Source organism: Prionailurus viverrinus, chromosome E1 (genome assembly GCF_022837055.1).
Source record: "Prionailurus viverrinus isolate Anna chromosome E1, UM_Priviv_1.0, whole genome shotgun sequence".
In the NCBI taxonomy this organism is placed as follows: domain Eukaryota; kingdom Metazoa; phylum Chordata; class Mammalia; order Carnivora; family Felidae; genus Prionailurus; species Prionailurus viverrinus.
The window spans coordinates 5924919-5943447 of NC_062574.1; the positions used below are offsets into that span (position 1 = coordinate 5924919).

Genomic DNA, 18529 nt, shown 5'->3' on the forward strand with positions numbered 1-18529 from the left:
GTGTGGGCAGAGGCAGTGACGGCTCAGGCTGTGCCCAGCCTTCGGCCCGAATTATTTCTTGGCAGAAAATGTCACTTTGCTATCAGGACGGTCAAGTGCAGTAGAATGAGCTGATGGAAGAAAGGAGTTTAATTAAAGGGAAAAAAAATTGGTTGGGTTAACAGTGCCGTTCTTTTCCATCCAGGATGGAAATTAATTTATAATAACCTTATCTTTTATTCATGGCGGGCTGCCCGTTTCAGGGTGCGTTGGCATCCCTCTCTTTTTCTGTTGAATGTGAAATAATCGTGCGTCTCTAATGGGCCGTGAGTCTGTTAAAGAGCCGAACACACAGAGCTGAGCCTCAGCTAGCCGTTCGGGAAGTCTGGAGCCCCCGGAGACCGGCTTTGGTTCCTTTTTGATGAGTCATGACATTTCAAATTCATAGGGCTCGGCAGGCTTCAAAGCAGCCTGTTCAGATTGATCGCTCGGGAGCCCCGCTCCCATTAGCGGCCCAGGACGTAGAAAGCCCATTGGTTGCTCGCCCCTCACGACCTTCTCCTCTCTCCTCAGACCAACCTGACGGAGCTGAAGTCCTTTGGTACCCCGCCACTGGCAGTCAGCAATGTCACGGCCGCGGTGATGACCCTCATCGCCCCCGGGGGCAGGGTCCCCAAGGACCGGAGCTGGAAGGCCGCGAAGGTCAGCATGGCCAAAGTGGACAGTTTCCTGGACTCCCTCGTCAACTTCGACAAAGAGAACATTCACGAGAACTGCCTCAAGGCCATCAGGCCGTATCTGCAGGACCCAGAGTTCAACCCCGAGTTCGTGGCCACCAAGTCTCACGCGGCTGCGGGCCTCTGCTCCTGGGTGATCAACATCGTAAAGTTCTACGAGGTGTTCTGCGACGTCGAGCCCAAGCGCCAGGCGTTGAGCAGAGTCACCTCGGACCTCACCGCCGCCCAGGAGAAGCTGGCAGCCATAAAAGCTAAAATCACTGTAAGTGAGGCCAGAGTGCCCCCAACCCTTCTGGGCAGGCTCCCCCGCTTCCCAGCGGGACCCGTGCGTCCCGAATTTTTTTGTTGTTGTTGGATGTTTGTTTCTTTTTGACAGAGAGCGCGGGGGAGGGACAGAGGGAGAGGGAGACACAGAATCTGAAGCAGGCTCCACGCTGTCAGCCGTGAGCCCGGCGCAGGGCTCGAACTCACGGACCACGAGATCATGACCTGAGTCGAAGTCGGACGCTTAACCGACTGAGCCGCCCAGGCACCCCCTGAGTGTCCTGATTTTTAGAGAGAGGCAGGAAAACCAAAGTGCGATACAAAAGCTCCTGATTTCTCAGTAGAGGCGAATTTTTTTCTTTCTCAGATACCGTATAGTCCACACGAGACAAATCCACCAGACCGTTGGTTTTGGGTCACCTGCACCATTCTCTGGAAGCTTTTAAAAGTGGATAGTGTAATGTCATTTGGGCGGGTGGTCCCTTGACCATAAATATGAAACTGTGAGGGTTGTTAGCTTTTATTAACCTCTTGTGGATGTCTTGATTGCATCCGCCACTCTCAGGATTGGGGGATGGGGTAATCTTGGATTGACACCTGTTTGAGAGAGATTCCCCTTGAACTTCACCTTTGCCCTTAAAACGGAAACCACCAAAGCGAAGGTAGAAATCGGAGTCCCACAGGATGGCAGAGCCGTTGACCATCCAGTCCAGGCTGTGCCCTTTATGGATGTGTGACCTTTAGAAAGGCCTTCAAAATGCCCTAACTTAATGAGTGCCTGGGTGACTCAGTTGGTTAAGCGTCCAAGTCTTGGTTTCGGCTCAGGTCATGATCTCAGCATTTGTGGGTTCAAGCCCCACGTTGGGCTCTGCATTGACAGCCTGGAGCCTGCTTGGGATTCCCTGTCTCTCTCTCTGTCTCTCTCTCTCTCTCTCTCTGTCCCTCCCCTGCTTGTGCGTACTCTCTCAAAATAATTAAAAAAAATTAAGTGCCCAAACTTAAGTTTCCTGAAGTAAAATGGACACAGTAACATCCCGCTTCACGAGATCACAGTGAGGACCAAAGGACAGCGTGTGCGCAGAGCCCATGGGACCACGCCCAGGGGCTCAGGCTGCCGCGCTGCCCTGGTCACAACAACTATCGGTGCGCCACCTCTCCTGTCCTTCCTCCTCCTTCCACCCCCTGTGTTCCCTCACAGGCGTGCCCAGGTGCTGGGGATCAGCCATTCCCATGATCAAGTTCAATCCAAAACACTTCCTGGGTCCTTCACGTCTCCACGTGCATTCCAGGCACGTAAGATTCTTACAGCAAGTGCGTCACGATGATAAGAAAGGGTTTTACAGATCGTGAGATGCAAGGTGGCAGACTAGATCAAATTCTACGGCTCAGGGCGCCAGTTCAAAGATCCTTGCGGCCAGTCTCTCTCTAAAGGTGCTTTAAAGCAAAGCAGCTAATCTCTGTATGTTTGCCTTATGACTCCACGCGTTGCGGGCCCGTCTACTCAAAGCAGGTGATAATCACCACAACGATGCCCTTCTTCAAAGAACACAAGGGGCGCCTGGGTGGCGCAGTCGGTTAAGCGTCCGACTTCAGCCAGGTCACGATCTCGCGGTCCGGGAGTTCGAGCCCCGCGTCGGGCTCTGGGCTGATGGCTCAGAGCCTGGAGCCTGTTTCCGATTCTGTGTCTCCCTCTCTCGCTGCCCCTCCCCCGTTCATGCTCTGTCTCTCTCTGTCCCAAAAATAAAATAAACGTTGAAAAAAAAATTTTTTTCAAAGAACACAATGTGCGTAAAACCCTAACGTCCGCAGGACTGATGGTTAAGGGGGAAAGCATCCTGACGGTTTTCATAGTCTGCAGAATCTCCCAGAAAAGTGTTAAGAACTGCATTTTGAAGGATTCTTTACTCAAGTTATTTTAACTAAAGGAACATTTGGTGCAGAGGGAATGTTTGCAAAATGTTTATACCTATTCAGTAGCCAACATTCGCATGATGGGCCCACTCAACGTGTGAAAGCAACGAGCAGATCTTTCAAATACTTGGCTACCTTAGGAAGGCACCGCTCTTCTGCCAAAGTGTTTTTTGGGGGAAAAAATGTATTTTTACTTTTAACAACCTTCTCCCCATCCTTTGCTTATCCACACTCCTGTCAGCGTCCCAAGAGTTTGAAAACTCCCCCACTAATGACAGAGGTGAGGGGCTGACATCCACCCCGAATGTGAAGGGCCACCCCGGGCAAGGAAATTCTTCCTATGTGCCATGGTGGCCATGGGCAGACTTCTCCAGTCCCCAAGCCTTATTTTTAGGATTTTAGGATAATTCCAAGTAAAGAATGTTCTATCCAAGATACAGTTTAAAAACATTTTTTCCAAACAGATTATAAAATACATAAAAACACAAATAGTTGTAGTTATACCTGGGGGGTATATTTTTTTAAGTTTTTTTTTTATGTTTATTTGTTTTTGAGAAAGAGAGCGTGAGCAGGGGAGTGCCAGGGAGGGAGGGAGACACAGGGTCCAAAGATCCAAAGCAGGCCCCAGACTCTAAGCTGTCAGAGCAGATCCCGACGCGGGGCTCGAACTCACAAACCACGAGATCGTGACCTGAGCCGAAGTCAGATGCTTAACCGACTGAGTCACTCAGGCTCCCTTGGGGAGATATATTTCGAATAAGTTTTGCTTATTGGAATTTTCTTTCTTTCTATAATGAGCAGATACTAATGTTACAGTTCATAAAAATAATAGTAATAAGGGGCACCTGGGTGGTTCAGTCAGTTAAGCATCTACTTCGGCTCAGGTCATGACCTTGCAGTTCATGAGTTTGAGTCCCGTGTCGGGCTCTGTGCTGACAGCCGGGAGCCTGGAGACTGCTTCAGATTCTGTGTCTCCCTCTCTCTCTCTCTGGCACTCCCCAACTCACACTCTGTCTCTGTCTCTCTCAAAAATAAATCAACATTAAGAAATAAATAAATAAATAAATAAATAAATAAATAAATAATCTTCAGGAGATCATTGTAAAAATCTGATTTCTGGCCAGTCTTAAAGTAATCAGAAGATTCTAAAATATCATGAAATGACCCTGGAGTTGAGTAGCACCTTGCCATCCAATCCAGTTTGGTCGTAGTCCCCACCAGTGCCTTCCCCAAACCCCCCCAGTGCTAGACTCATCTGACCAGCTTACATCATGTTCCTGACCTCTGTCATCTGAACTTCTGACTTCCACCTGTGTGCTGGGCTGACGTCCTGTTTCTTTTTTTTTTTTTATGAAATTTCTTGTCTCATTGGTTTCCATACAACACCCAGTGCTCATCCCAACAGGTGCCCTCTCAATGCCCATCACCCACTTTCCCGTCTCCCCCCACCCCCACCCCCATCAACCCTCAATTTGTTCTCTGTATTTCAGAGTCTCTTATGGTTTCCCTCCTTCCCTCTCTGTAATTTTCCCCCCTTCCCATTCCCCATGGTCTTCTGTTAAGTTTCTCGGGATCCACATATGAGTGAAAACATATGGTATCTGTCTTTCTCTGCCTGACTTACTTCACTTAGCATAACACTCTCCAGTTCCATCCACGTTGCTACGAATGGCCAGATTTCATTCTTTCTCGTTGCCAAGTAGTATTCCGTGGTATATATAAACCACATCTTTATCCATTCGTCGGTTGAGACATCCTGTTACTTGATGGACCTTATGCAGACAGTTGACTTTCTGCTAGATGAGGCCCTAAGGTGTTCATCCCCACGTCTCCCCAGTGATACCATCACGACAACTTCTTTCGGTTGACGTGACCTTTGTTTCTTGCCCTCTCACACAGAGGCAGCTTCGTAGGAACCCTCAGTTGCCAAGAAAAGATGATTACCCTTTCCGTCAGCTCTTCCCCCGACCTCCCCCCTCCCAGCTTCTGTTATCATTACTGATTGTTACTTTTGCTTTTGAGTCACCAAGACTTTATTCTGTTCTGCAACCAAAAATGAAGGGTCCCATGCTCTGTTCCCTGATCGGAAAAGTTGAAAAATCAGTAAATTCCAATTATATTCTATGAACCTACCTATATTGTTCATAGCAGATCTAACTGATACATTAGAATTACATGTCCTTTTTTCAGTAGAAATTTTCATTTGTTATTTCTTGGTAACAACCACAAAATGCTATGTGAGCTAATGAACAAATTCTGAAAACGTGAAGGATATACCATGAACACACAAAAATCGCCATTTCTATACATAAGCATTGAATGATCCAAAAAGATTAATAAAACAATTCTGTATGGGGCACCTGGGTGGCTCAGTTGGTTAACCCTCTGACTTCAGCTCAGGTCATGATCTCACTGTCCATGGGTTCGAGCCCCGTGTGGGGCTCTGTGCTAACAGCTCAGAGTCTGGAGCTGCTTCGGATTCTGTGTCTCTGACTCACTCTCTCTCTCTCTCTCTCTCTCTCTCTCTCTCTCTCTCTCTGTCCCTGCTCCACTCATGCACTCTGTCTCTCTCTCAAAGTAAATAGACACTTTAAAAAAAAGAAAAAAGAAAACAACTTTTTTGAGGATAGTTGACCCACAGTGTTACATTCACTTTCGAGTGGACAGCATAGTGGTTAGACAAGTCTGTATGTTCTGCTATGCTCAGCACGAGCGTCGCTATGACTTGTCACCATACAAAGCTATTACAGTATCATCAACCGTATTCTCCATGCTGTGCCTTCTGTTCTCGTGACTTACCCATTCCGTAACTGGGAGCCTGTATCTCCCGCTCCCCTTCACCCATTTTGCCCATCCCCCTACCTCCTCCCCTCTAGCAACCACCACTTTGTTCTCGGTATTTATAGGTCTGATAATGCTTCTTATTTAAAACAATTTCTATTTTTAATACGTTTCCTTTTTAATACGATCTTTTCCCCTCCCCCTGGAGTTTCTACTGGCCTTTATTTTTTTTTTCTCTGCCATTAATTCCTTTTGTATAGCCTCAATTACTCTTTTATTAAAGTTTACTTTTTATTTTGAGAGAGAGAACGCAAGCAAGGGAGGGGTGCGGGGGGGGGGGAGGTGGAAGAAAGAATCTCAAGCAGGATCTGCAATTTGCACAGAGCCCGACAGAAGGCTTGATCTCACGACTGCAACATTATGACGTGAAACAAAATCAAGAGACAGAAACAGCCGACTGAGCCACCCAGGCACCCCTAGCCTCAATTAAAATCCCCATGCAATCCAATATTCTGTCAAGTCCGTTTTTACTCCCAAGACCTTTCTCTCTTGTCCCCATCTCCAAACCCCAATCAGTGTTGGAGATTAAACACATTCACTGCTTTCTTGGGTTGGTTCCAAGGACTTCTAGAACCTCTGCCTTCTCCTTCCTTGATTTCTTGTTTGCTGTAGCTCCTTCTTAAGTAACTTTCTCAGACACGTTAACTAAGAGGTAAATTTTATGAAGGGTCCCAGTCTGGAAATGCCTTTAATTGACTTTTAAACTGACCCAATTGAGGTGCTTGGGTGGCTCAATCGGTTAAGCATCCGACTTGGGCTCAGGTCATAATCTCATGGCTCATGAGTTCAAGCCCCACATCGAGCTCTGTGCTGACAGCTCAGAGCCTGGAGCCTGCTTCAGATTCTGTGTCCTCTCTCACTCTGTCCCTTCCCCACTCACATCCTGTCTCTTCTCTCTCTGTCTCTCTCTCTCTCTCAAGAGTAAATAGACATTTAAAAAATGTTGAAACTGATGTGACAATTTTGCAGAGTATTGAATTCTGATGCTAATTTTCTCCTCTTTACAACCCTGAATGCTTTATCCCTTTCTTTGATGAGAAGTCTGGTGAACAGTCAGGGTCCCATTCCTTTGCCAGTGCACTGTGTTTCCACCTTTCTGGAAGTATTTCCATCTTTCTCTTTATTCTTGGTGTCTGAAACTCTGCATGGATGTGCTTAGCTGCCGTTCTTTTTCAATTCATTGTGTTTGGCTCAGGGAGATTTATTTTCCTTCACTCCAGAAAGTTACTTTGTCTTTTTTCTTTAGTAATCTCCCTTCTGTTTCCTTTTTGATCGTATTTTCTAGAATGCATATTTGTTGGAAGTTGGACCTTCTGATGAGTCCTATGTTTTTTCTCAGAGTCACTTTGTTTTCTTATTCTTTCTAAATTTCCTCAAATTCATCTTTTAACTCTTCCCTTGAATTAAAAAAAAATTTTTTTTTATTTTTGCGATGCAGAGTGTAAGCAGGAGAGGGGCAGAGAGAGAGAGAGAGGGAGATGCAGAATCCGAAGCAGGCTCCAGGTTCTGAGCTGTCAGCGCAGAGCCCTATGCAGGGCTCGAACCCACAAACTGTAAGATCATGACTTGAGCCGAAGTTGCACACTCAACTGACTGAGCCCACGGGGCCCCTTCCCTTGAATTTATTATTTTTTTTACATCAACAATAATAGTAATTTCCACAATCGCTTTTGTGTTCCCTGTTCCTTTTACTAGCATCCTCTTCTTGTTTTATGGATGAGACATCTCGAATCTTCCTAAGAAACTCATCGTGAAGGATTTTAGGCTTTCTTGCGCTCTCTGTGGCTGACGTTACCCCTTGTCTCAGGTTGTTGCTTTTATTGCCCTCTTGTTTACCTTAATCCAGGCTTCATCAGATGCCTTTTTGTCTTTTGTGTTTTATAAGAACTCAAAATCTGGTGAGAGCTCTGTAGGCAAGGGCAGAGCTGGCTCCCCGGAAGAACTCGTTTTGGGGATCAGTTGAGTTCTGTTGGCTACGTCCCATATGCCACAATGTGGAGTCTTCTCTCTGCCACTGTTGAATGTCCTGCTGGTGACACGGATGTCTGGTGGCATTGGACACTGAGCATGGGAGTGGAGATGGGGGTAGAGGATCAGTAAGCTTCCAATAAACCCTTTTGCTTTCAGCATCCCACCCCATCACACCTGACATTTCCAAATCCCCAGTGCCTATCCCCTTTGGCGAACTGAGGCCCACTCTGTACTGCAGCTTCCTGTGCCCTGCTCTGGAACTTTCCACTCCTCTATGAGTCCAGTCTGCCATAAATCTATTGGAATCCCTCCCCCTCCAATGACCCTCAACAATTGCTTAGTGTTAAGGATTTGACATTTTCAATTGTTGCATAATTATTTTAGAGCAGGCCTCAGGGAGAGGAGGAAGTAAGTGAGTGTGGCCAGTCTGCCATCATTAATCGGACAGCTCACCACGTGCTTTTCAAACTGCTTGGCTGTATAAACTTGGTCCATGAGTGGTTTCCCTTGTGACTTGGTAATGGCCAAAAAGGCAGCCTGACTCCATTATCGTGGTGACCTGAGACATACTTCGAGGCTGTGCCCCGTGTCCCTGTGTCTTTGTGAACGCAAATGTGTATTCCAGGGGTAACAGAAGCTATGCACGTCGATTCTCAATTCTCGATCAATTTAGAAAACCTTAAAACCGTGTCTTTTTACAAAACGTTCCTCGACTTCAGGATCATTGGAGAGAATCGATGAGGTTAAGCAAAAGTGAGCTGTGCTCCTAAGACCTTAAAGCAAGGGGAGGGCTTAGATTGCAGACAGCCCAATCCCAAACCACAGACCTGCGGCCCCAGACACAGTGTGCTTCCCCCCAGGACCCCCGGGATCCTCCCGAACATTTTCAGGCCACCCCAGCGTTTGGTGCACTTTTGCTTTGAACAGCAACCCTTGCCTTCGTTGATAGGCTCCTGCAACCCATTTTCCCCCACTACAAGGAGAGACAGAATTTATGCACCCCCTTCTATGTCTGTCACCACCCCCCCCTCCTTGGCTCTGCACTGAGGTGGGAAACTCAGCCCTCTCACTTGGGTCAGGACTGATCTGGACATCCCCCCGGACTCTCCCCCGAGATCACCCCTGATTTCCCTTCCTTTCCTTCTCCACCCAGCCTTCCTCAGTCCCTTATGCCTTCCCCCCGGGGGCCTTCCTTAAAAATCACCGACACATGCATCTGTCTCAGCAGCACTAGAGGTGACTCGGGCTGGAATTACTGATCAACCTCATGCTCCTTCCTCAACAGCACCTGAATGAAAACCTGGCCAAACTCACAGCCAAGTTTGAGAAAGCCACGGCAGACAAGCTCAGATGTCAGCGAGAAGCCGAAGCGACCGCAGGCGTCATCTCCCTTGCGAATCGCCTGGTGAGTGTGAGCCCCAGCAGCCTGAGCCTTGATCGTATTATCCGAGCTTGTCAGGCGCCACAGAGGTGCAAAATAGAGCACAGCTTAGCGATGCTCTGACTTGGGGGGCGGGGGGGGGGGATATTTAAATGTGCTGGGATGCGGGGACCAGATCCTGAGAAGTGTGAACGCACACCCTGGTGTGCTCAAAAGAGTTTTCCGGGGCACCCAGGTGGCTCAATAGGTTGAACGTCCAACTCTTGACTTCAGCTCAGGCCATGGTCTCATGGTTCATGGACTCAAGTCCCCTGTCGGGACTCGTCACAGCTTGAGATTCTCTGTCTCTCTCTCTCTCTCCCTATGCATCTTTTCCCCACATGCTTTCTCTCTCTCTCTCTCTCTCTCTCTCTCTCTCTCTCTCTCTCAAATAATTTTTTTAATTAAAAAAAAAAGTTTTCCTACAGAGACGGATCAGTAGGGAGGATGGGAGCCCTTGACCTATCAGACAGCCGGTGACACGTGACATGCTGATGTGCATATACGCGCATCAGCTGGAGGAAGGGGTCCAGGATGAAGGTAGCTGCGTGACAGGCGAGCTCCGAAGCTCTTACCCGTGTAACATCTGATGATGAGGGTGTGACCAGGATGAGGAGCTGAGAGAGAAGCAGGAGAGAAGGAGACCTCTCAACCCTGAGCATTTCTGAGCGTGACCTTGCCTATACGCACGTGTGCACAAATACCCGCACGCGGGCTCCAGCCTCCCTGCGAAACTAAATCCGAGGGTCACAGCAGGGTGCCTGTCTCGTGGGTGTCTAACAGACCGCCCCCCCCCAAAACTTAGCGGTTTAGCACAACAACCATTTCATTGCCTCTCACGGGTTTGCGGGCTGGGAATCTGGGTAGGTTTCAACCAGCGGGTCCTCTGCCCTGTGTGGCGCCTCCTGGGGCCACTCAGCACTCTTCAGCCAGCGGCTGGCTGGTTTGCCACATGCACCGTGGCAGGAGCCCCTGGAAGGTCTCTCCAGCAGGGTACTTAGACCTCTTACATGGAGACCCAGGGCTCCCAGAGACAGAAAGCAGAAGGTCCTGGTCTCTTAAGGCCTGGGACCAAAACCCAACACAACATCACTTCTGCTGCATTCTGTTGGTCATGGGTTCAGGGAGGGGGCACATAGACACCAACTCATTTTTTTTTATCTTTATTCACTTTTGAGAGACAGAGACAGAGCGTGAGCAGGGGAGGGGCAGAGAGAGAGGGGGACACAGAATCTGAAGCAGGCTCCAGGCTCTGAGCCATCAGCACAGAGCCCGATGTGGGGCTCGAACCCACGAACCGTGAGATCATGACCTGAGCCGGAGTCGGACGCTCAACTGACTGAGCCACCCAGGCGCCCCTGAAATGGGATATATAATTTATATATCATCATTGACCAACATCTAGAAAAAAAAAAAAAAGATCTTCCTTCTGAAAATAAAATTCTTTTTTTTTTAATGTTTATTTTCGACAGAGAGAGAGAGGGAGAGAGAAAGTGGGGGAGGGGCAGAGAGCCAGGGAGACAGAATCCAAAGCCAGCTCCAGGCTCTGAGCTGTTAGCACAGAGCCCGACGCAGGGCCTGAACCCGCGAACCGCGAGATCATGACCTGAGCCGGAGTCGGACGCTCAACTGACTGAGCCACCCAGGCACCCCTGTAGACACCAACTCTTGATGAAAAGAGTGTCAGTATTCATTGCCTTTTTAAATCCCCTGCGGCTTATATGTTTCCTCATAAACCAGCTAAGATCCTGGAAGGCACCGTCCATGGGGTAAGATTTCTCTTCAATGGAGAGCCTTCACAGCACCTTTCTCTCCAAAGGTAGAACTGATACCTTTTTTATGTTTATTCCAGCCACTGTTTGTTTATAAAACAGAGCCAGGTTTTCTCGTTTAGGGAGAAGTGAGTCACAACCATGACTGAAATGAGCCATGGCTTCCGAGAAGAAAGGCGCACGTCTGTGCAGTTGTCTGTTTCACCTGCTGTTGAGTAGCTTTGGGACGATGGTTTTAACTGAACAATTCAGTGTAGAGACAGCTCTTCTGCAAGAGGTAGTCCAGACCTCCCAGCTGGCCTCCCATTCCGCTCTCTGTTTGGCTTTCAGAACTTAGCACGGCCTTCTCTGCCTGGCCCGGGAGTTTTCTGAATTGATCCTCTTGGGAGGCAGGCAGGCTGTACAGGCTCTGAAGCCAACCCTGTCTCTACCGACCTAGAGGTTCTGGAGAGATCCTTCCACTTTCTGGTCTTTATCCGTGTCACCTAAAAACTGGGCATGGGAATGGTTGGCTGGCACATCCTTAAGGTTTCTTCCAGCTGTGATGTTCTCTGATGCCATCTCTCAAGGAAGGAAAGAGGGTCAGTCACAATGCAGACTCAGCTCTACCAGATGCCTACTGTAGAAAGGAGGCCCCTCCTCCCCAGAGAGGGGCTCCCCCTTGGAGAGGAGCGCCATACCAAAGCAGGGCGGGCAGAGTCAGGACGTGTTCCGCCATCTTGGTGCCTCATGCACGGCCATGTTTCAGTACTTCTGACTCTGGGCCTTCGTTACCATGTCTGTCTCCCCGCCCACTGTGAATTATTTATAGCGCATGGGATTGATTTTATTTCTTTTCCTCTCCCCAGCATTTGGAGAGGAGAGGGGGAGGTGCATGAGCTTCTAGTATGTTTGCATCCCAGGCACCGTGCTAAGTGATTAACCGACACGGTCGTATTTAATTTTCTCCAAGCCCACATTCACACCCTGTAATCCATCCACAGCCCCAATAACACATAGCACAGAACAGAACAGGGTCTTGTTCCCCCAAAATGTGCGACTCCCCGTGGATCCACAGGGCCACCTGAACGATGTCCCGAGACTGCTGCCACCAGACGAGCACCGTGCGTCCCGTGTGACTCAATCCCGGGGTCTGTATGCAGCCTGTGGGATGATGCGTCGTCTGTCCTCTCTGCTCTCTGAAACCACAGGTGAGGGGACTGGCCTCAGAAAACGTGAGGTGGGCAGAGGCCGTGCAGAACTTCAGACAGCAGGAGAGCAAACTCTGCGGAGACGTGCTTCTGACCACGGCTTTCGTTTCGTACCTCGGCTTCTTCACCAAGGGATATCGGCAGAGCCTCATGGACGGCACCTGGCGACCCTACCTAAGCCAGCTAAAGGTGTGTACAGCCTGGATCTCTCCTACAGCTCTACAGCCAGGGAGCTCTCCTGGCAGTAGAGTCTTCTAGCTCTTTATTGCATGCTAGCACCTGAGCATCCCCTAGTGATCTCTGGGGTCTGGGAGGGAGACCTATGCAGCCGTGTTCCCATACAGTGCCCTGCCTTGCCATCCACTGCCCTCTGGGCCACCTGAGGACAGCATCTCTCCCCTGTAAAAAAATTTTTTTAACGTTTATTCATTTTTTGAGAGACAGAGCAGAGCATGAGCGGGGGAGGGGCAGAGAGAGAGGGAGTCACAGATTCCAAATTGGGCTCCAGGCTCCGAGCTGTCAGCTCAGAGCCTGACGCGGGGCTCGAACTCACGGACCGTGAGATCATGACCTGAGCCGAAGTCGGTCGCTCAACCGACTGAGCCACCCAGGCGACCCCCTCAAAAATTTTTTTAATAAAATAAAAAAATAAGTGGTTCCTTTAAGTTACATGAATTTTACCCCAATTAACAAAAATGCGTGCGTGCCCCCAGTGGAAAATAGGACTAGCAGCAGAATTGAGCTGAGAGAGGTCAACAGAAAAGGGAAAGGAGGAGCCCTATAATCCACCCTGGAAGTGGAATGTTCTGGGCAGGGAGAAAAGTAGGCACCTCCGGTTGTGTGCAGCACAACCAGCAGGGGGTGACATACGGGACAGCAAGGGTGGCGTGGGCTGGCAGTGACAGGGGAAAGCCCACGAGGCCAGGGGCCCGCGTGAGAATGAGAGAGCAGCAGGAAAGTGACCCTGTTAACACGGGCGAGGGCAGACAGGAGGCTGTTGCTAACGTACAAATCATCGATGCTAGAAGTTTGATTTGGGCGAATGCGCTAACGAACAAAGGGTCACTGAGCCTGGCTGCTGCTGTTCACCCACCGAGAGAAAAAAGGCCCTCAGGACGTTCAGAAAACCCGCTTCCAGAAATAATCGCGCAGCCAGGAAAGCACTTTTCAGGGGCATTTGGATCTGGCTGAGAAGGCTTGCCTCTCCGTTCTGAGCGCGTGCCTCGTTTCTCCCTTGTCAGGTGCCCATCCCGGTCACCCCCACCCTGGATCCCCTGAGGATGCTGACGGACGAGGCCGACGTGGCAGCCTGGCAGAACCAGGGCCTCCCCGCAGACCGCATGTCCGTGGAGAACGCCACCATCGTGGTCACCTGTGAGCGCTGGCCGCTCGTGGTTGACCCGCAGCTACAAGGCATGAAGTGGATCAAGAACAAATACGGCGAGAACCTCAGGGTCACCCGGATCGGTCAGAAGGGGTAGGTGGCTGAGCACATCACTTCTGACTTTCGCGACCTGTGCAGAGAGAAGAGAGATGGAGTGAGCGGGTCGTAAGACAACCCCAGCGGGTTGTCTCTACCCTCCTGGTCCCTCCGCGAGCCTTCCTGTGTTTCTCTTCCCATTTTAGGACCCCTCTCCATGGAAGATGCCTGGGTAGTTGTGTTTGTCATTAGGAATCGTGCGTGCCCACCTCCTGACCCATCAGGGGCCCTTTCTCCCCACCTTCCCACCCCCCTCCCATCGTGTTCACACTCACACCTCTCCTTGGACATGACCTCCCCATCACGCTCCACCATCAGGCAGTTCTGTGTTTTATAAAGTCTCCCTCACATTGAGCCAAAAAGCGCCTGTCTTAGCCCATCCTGGAGCCCACGTGTCTACCCGTTGTTTCTACCTCCGGCCCAGCCCCCCCCAGAACAAACCCAAACACGATGTCTCCCAAAGAATGACCGGATATAGCAGTTGGAAGCATGGTAGCCAAGTTAGCGGTGAACCCCCGAGAGCCCTTTCACCTGCCTCGTACAGCTTCACACATTCCCGATGGGGCCATTACTACACGAAGGGACATGAGTGTCTCTGAGAATGTCTATCAGCACCCACCACACTTCACGACCCCAGACCTTGGCGTCTCCCACCCCATGGCTTCATTAACTGGGTTAGAACTTAGCTTTGTAGTCTCTGCTCTGGATTCTTGTCCGTGACGTTAGGATACGTGAGCGGGATAGGAGGGCGCCATGGGGAAGAGGAGGAGTGACAGAGATCACTTATTGCCAGTCCTGGTGTTAGGGACCTTATCTCAAATGCTTTCCTTAATCCGCACAACTGATAAGACTAGCAAGACTGGTACCATTTCACGTCTGAGGAAACTGAGGTTCACGGAAGCAAATCAATGTCCGCAAGAATATACCATTTTGAAAGCAGTGGACGTTTGTACGCCTACGTTCATAGCACGGTGGACAATATTCAAAATGTAGACGCGACCTTGGGGCGCTTAGATGGCTCAGTTGGCTGAGCATCCCACTTTGGCTCAGGTCACGATCTCACGGTCTGTGAGTTCGAGCCCCGCGTCGGGCTCTGTGCCGACGGCTCGGAGCCTGGAGCCTGCTTCGGATTCTGTGTCTCCCCCTCTCTCTCTGCTCCTCCCCCGCTCACGCTCTGTCTCTCAAAAATAAACATAAAAAAAAAAAAGTAGAAGCAACCCAAGTATCCGTCGACACACGAACGGATGAACGAAACGTGTTGTATCCATGCAGTGAAATATTAGCTTTAAAAAGGAAGGCAGTTCTGACACGAACCTTGAGGACATTATGCTGAGTGAAAAAAGCCAGACACAAAAGGACCCCAAAGATCTATGTTGTAGATCTGTCGGGTGCTTTTCTAGATACCGTATGGTTCTACTTGTAGGAGGTCCCTCGAGTTATCAAATTCGCAAGAGGCAGAAAGCAGGATGGTGTTACCAAGGGCTGAAGGGAGGGGGGTGGGGAGTTGCTGGTTAAAGGGTACAGAGTTTCAGTTTTGCAAGGTGGAGAACTTCTGGAGACGGAAGGTGGTGACGGCAAGCATGATAATGTGAACATACTTGATGCGCCGAGCTGGGAAATGGAAATGGAAGCATCCATAACTGCTTTCTTTTTTCCCCTCGCTAACTTAGAACTCAATCAAAATAGGATTGTGGCAATGATGTTATATGAAAGGATTCCTGTGCATAAAAACACACTTTACTTTGGCAGAGCTTTGCTTGACAACTTAATCAGAATTTAAAAGCGGCTGAGATGGGAGATTTTGTGTTACGTATATTTTAAGCACAATTTTTTAAATAATTAAATTTAAGAGAAAAAAAAACTGACGGAGGCAGCATTTGCTTCTCAGTTAGAAACCCAGCCCACAGCCACCAAGGTGAGGTTTGGTGGTCTGGTCACACGTCCCAGACGCGGTTGCCCAGAGGTCCAGATCAGCCGGTGTTGTTTAAATCAAACACGCAATGTTACAAAAATAGTTCAAGCAAATATTGACTGCCAGATGGATCCTTTCTTCTAGAGAGGATAAGAGGAGAAATGAATCCCAAGGTACACCCGGGTATATTTTAACCTGTGCCATCGATCAGACTAATGCCATCCTGGCCTTCTCCCCGCACTTTGATCAAAATACTCCTTTCTAGGGGCGCCTGGGCGGCTCAGCTGGTTCAGTGCCCGACTCTTGCTTTCGGCTCGGCTCATGATCTCACAGTTCCGTGAGTTGGAGCCCCGAGTCAGGCTCTGTACTGACAGTGCAGTGCCTGCTTGGGGTTCTCTGTCTCTCCCTCTCTCTCTGCCCCTCCCGTATACGCGCTCTCTCTCTAAATAAAAACATAAATGAACATCAGGAAAATCCCTTTCTAATTGGCCAACAACTGCCTTTTAGACACAAGCGTTTTTCCTCTTTGCTCGTCCTATATCCCTGAGTACCAAAAACAGTGCCTGACACATAGTAGGGCTTCAGTAAACACATGTGCAGTTAATTCTCTGTTTTCTGTCCATCCACTTTTCTGTCGGGTGCGTTTCTAGATCTGTTGTATATTATCTGAACGTAAATATTATATTACAATGTGTGTGAAGACTGTTGGGTATGGTCTCCCTGCTCTGGTGGGTTATTTGTCTTTTAGTCTTATTTATGGGGTTTGACACATGACAGCTGTGGGGTTTTTTATTCTGAGGGCTTTTTTTTTCAAGTTCATTTATTTCTTGAGAGCAAGAGAGAGAGAGAGAGAGTGAGCAGGGGAGGGGCAGAGAGAGAGAGGGAGAACCGAGAATCCCAAGCAGGCTCCGCACTGTCAGCGCAGAGCCCGATGTGAGGCTCGAACTCACAAACTGTGAGATCGTGACCCGAGCCGAAACCAGGAGTCAGACGCTTAGCCGGCTGAGCCACCCACGTGCCCCTGAGGGCCTCCTTTGTGTCCAGATATGTCATCCATTTATTCTATATATCATGATTAGAAAAGCCTTTTTCTCTCCAGAAATTATATAAATATTCACCTAGATTTTTTTAGGGCTTTTGTAGGTGTTTTCTTTTAACATTGAAATCCAATCACCTGAAATATATTTTAGGGTGCTATATAAGATACAGATCTAATTTTCACTTTCAGGTGGTCAGCCACTGTTCTAATAGCATTTATTAAATTCTCCATCCTTTCCTTGATTAATTAGAGATGACATTTTACTCTGTATTAAATTATTTTATTACAGTCTTTATTCTTTTCCATTTATATAATACTATACCAGCCTTTAATTACTCAGCTTTGTATTTAGCAACATTTATGGTGGCAACTCGCATTACAAAAGTCATGTATCATCACAGTAAAAAGGGGGGGGGGGTGATGTTACAAAATAAAAGAAATTAAATACCCTATAATTCATCATTCAGGGGAAAACTCTAACTTTGGGGGATATGATACCCTTTCAGATTCTTCCTATATATCCAGTTTGTTCGAGTTAAAGAAAATATTTTAGAATTTGCTTCTTCCTCTGTATCTATATTATTAAAGTTACATACAATATTTTATTTTTTTAAATTTATTTTTGAGAGACGGAGGGAGGGAGGGAAGGAGAATATGAGTGGAGGAGGGGCAGTGAGAAAGGAGGTCAGAGGATCTGAAGCAGGCTCTGTGCTAAGAGCAGAAAGCCCGATGTGGGGCTTGAACTCATGAACCATGAGATCATGACCTGAAGTCAGATGCTTAACTGACTTAGCCACCCAGATGCCCCTAAAATATTTTAGTATTAGCTAATATGAATACCTCCTCTTTTTCTTGGTAGCTTTTATGTTTTTAATCATCCTTATTGTTTCCTTTTAGGTTCCCTTTAAGACTTATTTATGATCAATCTCTATAGTTTTATTGTTATCTATTGTTTGAATTGGAATTACATCAAACTTATCCATATATTTAGAGAAGATCAATCTTTTAACATGTTTATTAAACTCGACATAACACTGACACTTTTGAAATAACCTGGTCTAGGCAATTGTTAAATAAATTGAGGTATATAAGTACAGCCCGACAGCCAGTCATAGAAAATTATTTTAGAAGAATATTTAAGGGGTGCCTGCGTGGCTCAGCCAGTTGAATGTCTGACTCTTGATTTCGGTTCAGGTCAAGATCTCACTGTTGATGGGATCAAGCCCCACATTGGACTCTGTGCTGGCAACACAGAGCCTACTTGGGATTCTCTCTCTCCTTCTCTCTCTGTCTCTCCCCTGCTCATGCATACTCTTTCTCTCAAAATAAATAAACATTTTTTACATAATAATACAATTTTTAGGGTCACCTGGGTGGCTCATTGGTGAAGCGTCCGACTTCAGCTCAGGTCATGATCTCACAGTTCATGAGTTCGAGCCCCGTGCCAGGCTCTGTGCTGACAGCTGAGATCCTGGAGCCTGCTTCCGATTCTGTGTCTCCCTGTCTCCCTGCCCCTCGCCTGCTCGCACTCTCTCTCTCAACTAAACATTAAGAAAAACATTAACATAATAATAAAATTTTTCATATATATATTTAATGAGATGGGGAAATGTTTCTGATACATTTTACGTACAGGAACCAAATGATAAATGTGCTGCGTGACATCAAACCAATAACAAACAAAGAGAGGTGCAAATGTAAGTTAAATTATACATGAATAATATATAGCAAAATACAAATAACAAACTCGAGAATATAATATCTCCAAACATACATGTTAAACACCAAGATGTAAATGACCGATGGAAGGGTTACATTCATTTCCGTATTCTTTTTTGTATTTGACAACGTTTCCTTCTTTCTAAAACTTTATGAGATCGCATAAGTATCACTTTAAACAGAGAAGCACGTGACCGCCGAAGTCATCCCAGGTAGCTGCACCTCCACGTTGGCCACTGAGGCCACGGTCGTCCTGTTACATTTCCTGTGGATCCGCACTTTGCCACCAGCTCA

At 48.0% G+C, this 18529-nt stretch overlaps 1 protein-coding gene across 1 annotated transcript in view; it reads left to right on the forward strand.

The window, feature by feature from the left end:
• The window catches only part of DNAH9 (dynein axonemal heavy chain 9), a 330380-nt gene that overhangs the window by 233758 nt on the left and 78093 nt on the right, over positions 1-18529 (forward strand). Inside the window, exons 50-53 of the mRNA XM_047832566.1 lie at positions 553-978; positions 8989-9108; positions 12086-12274; positions 13327-13562. Coding sequence (XP_047688522.1) covers positions 553-978; positions 8989-9108; positions 12086-12274; positions 13327-13562 — 971 coding nt within the window. The remainder of the gene's footprint in view (positions 1-552; positions 979-8988; positions 9109-12085; positions 12275-13326; positions 13563-18529) is intronic.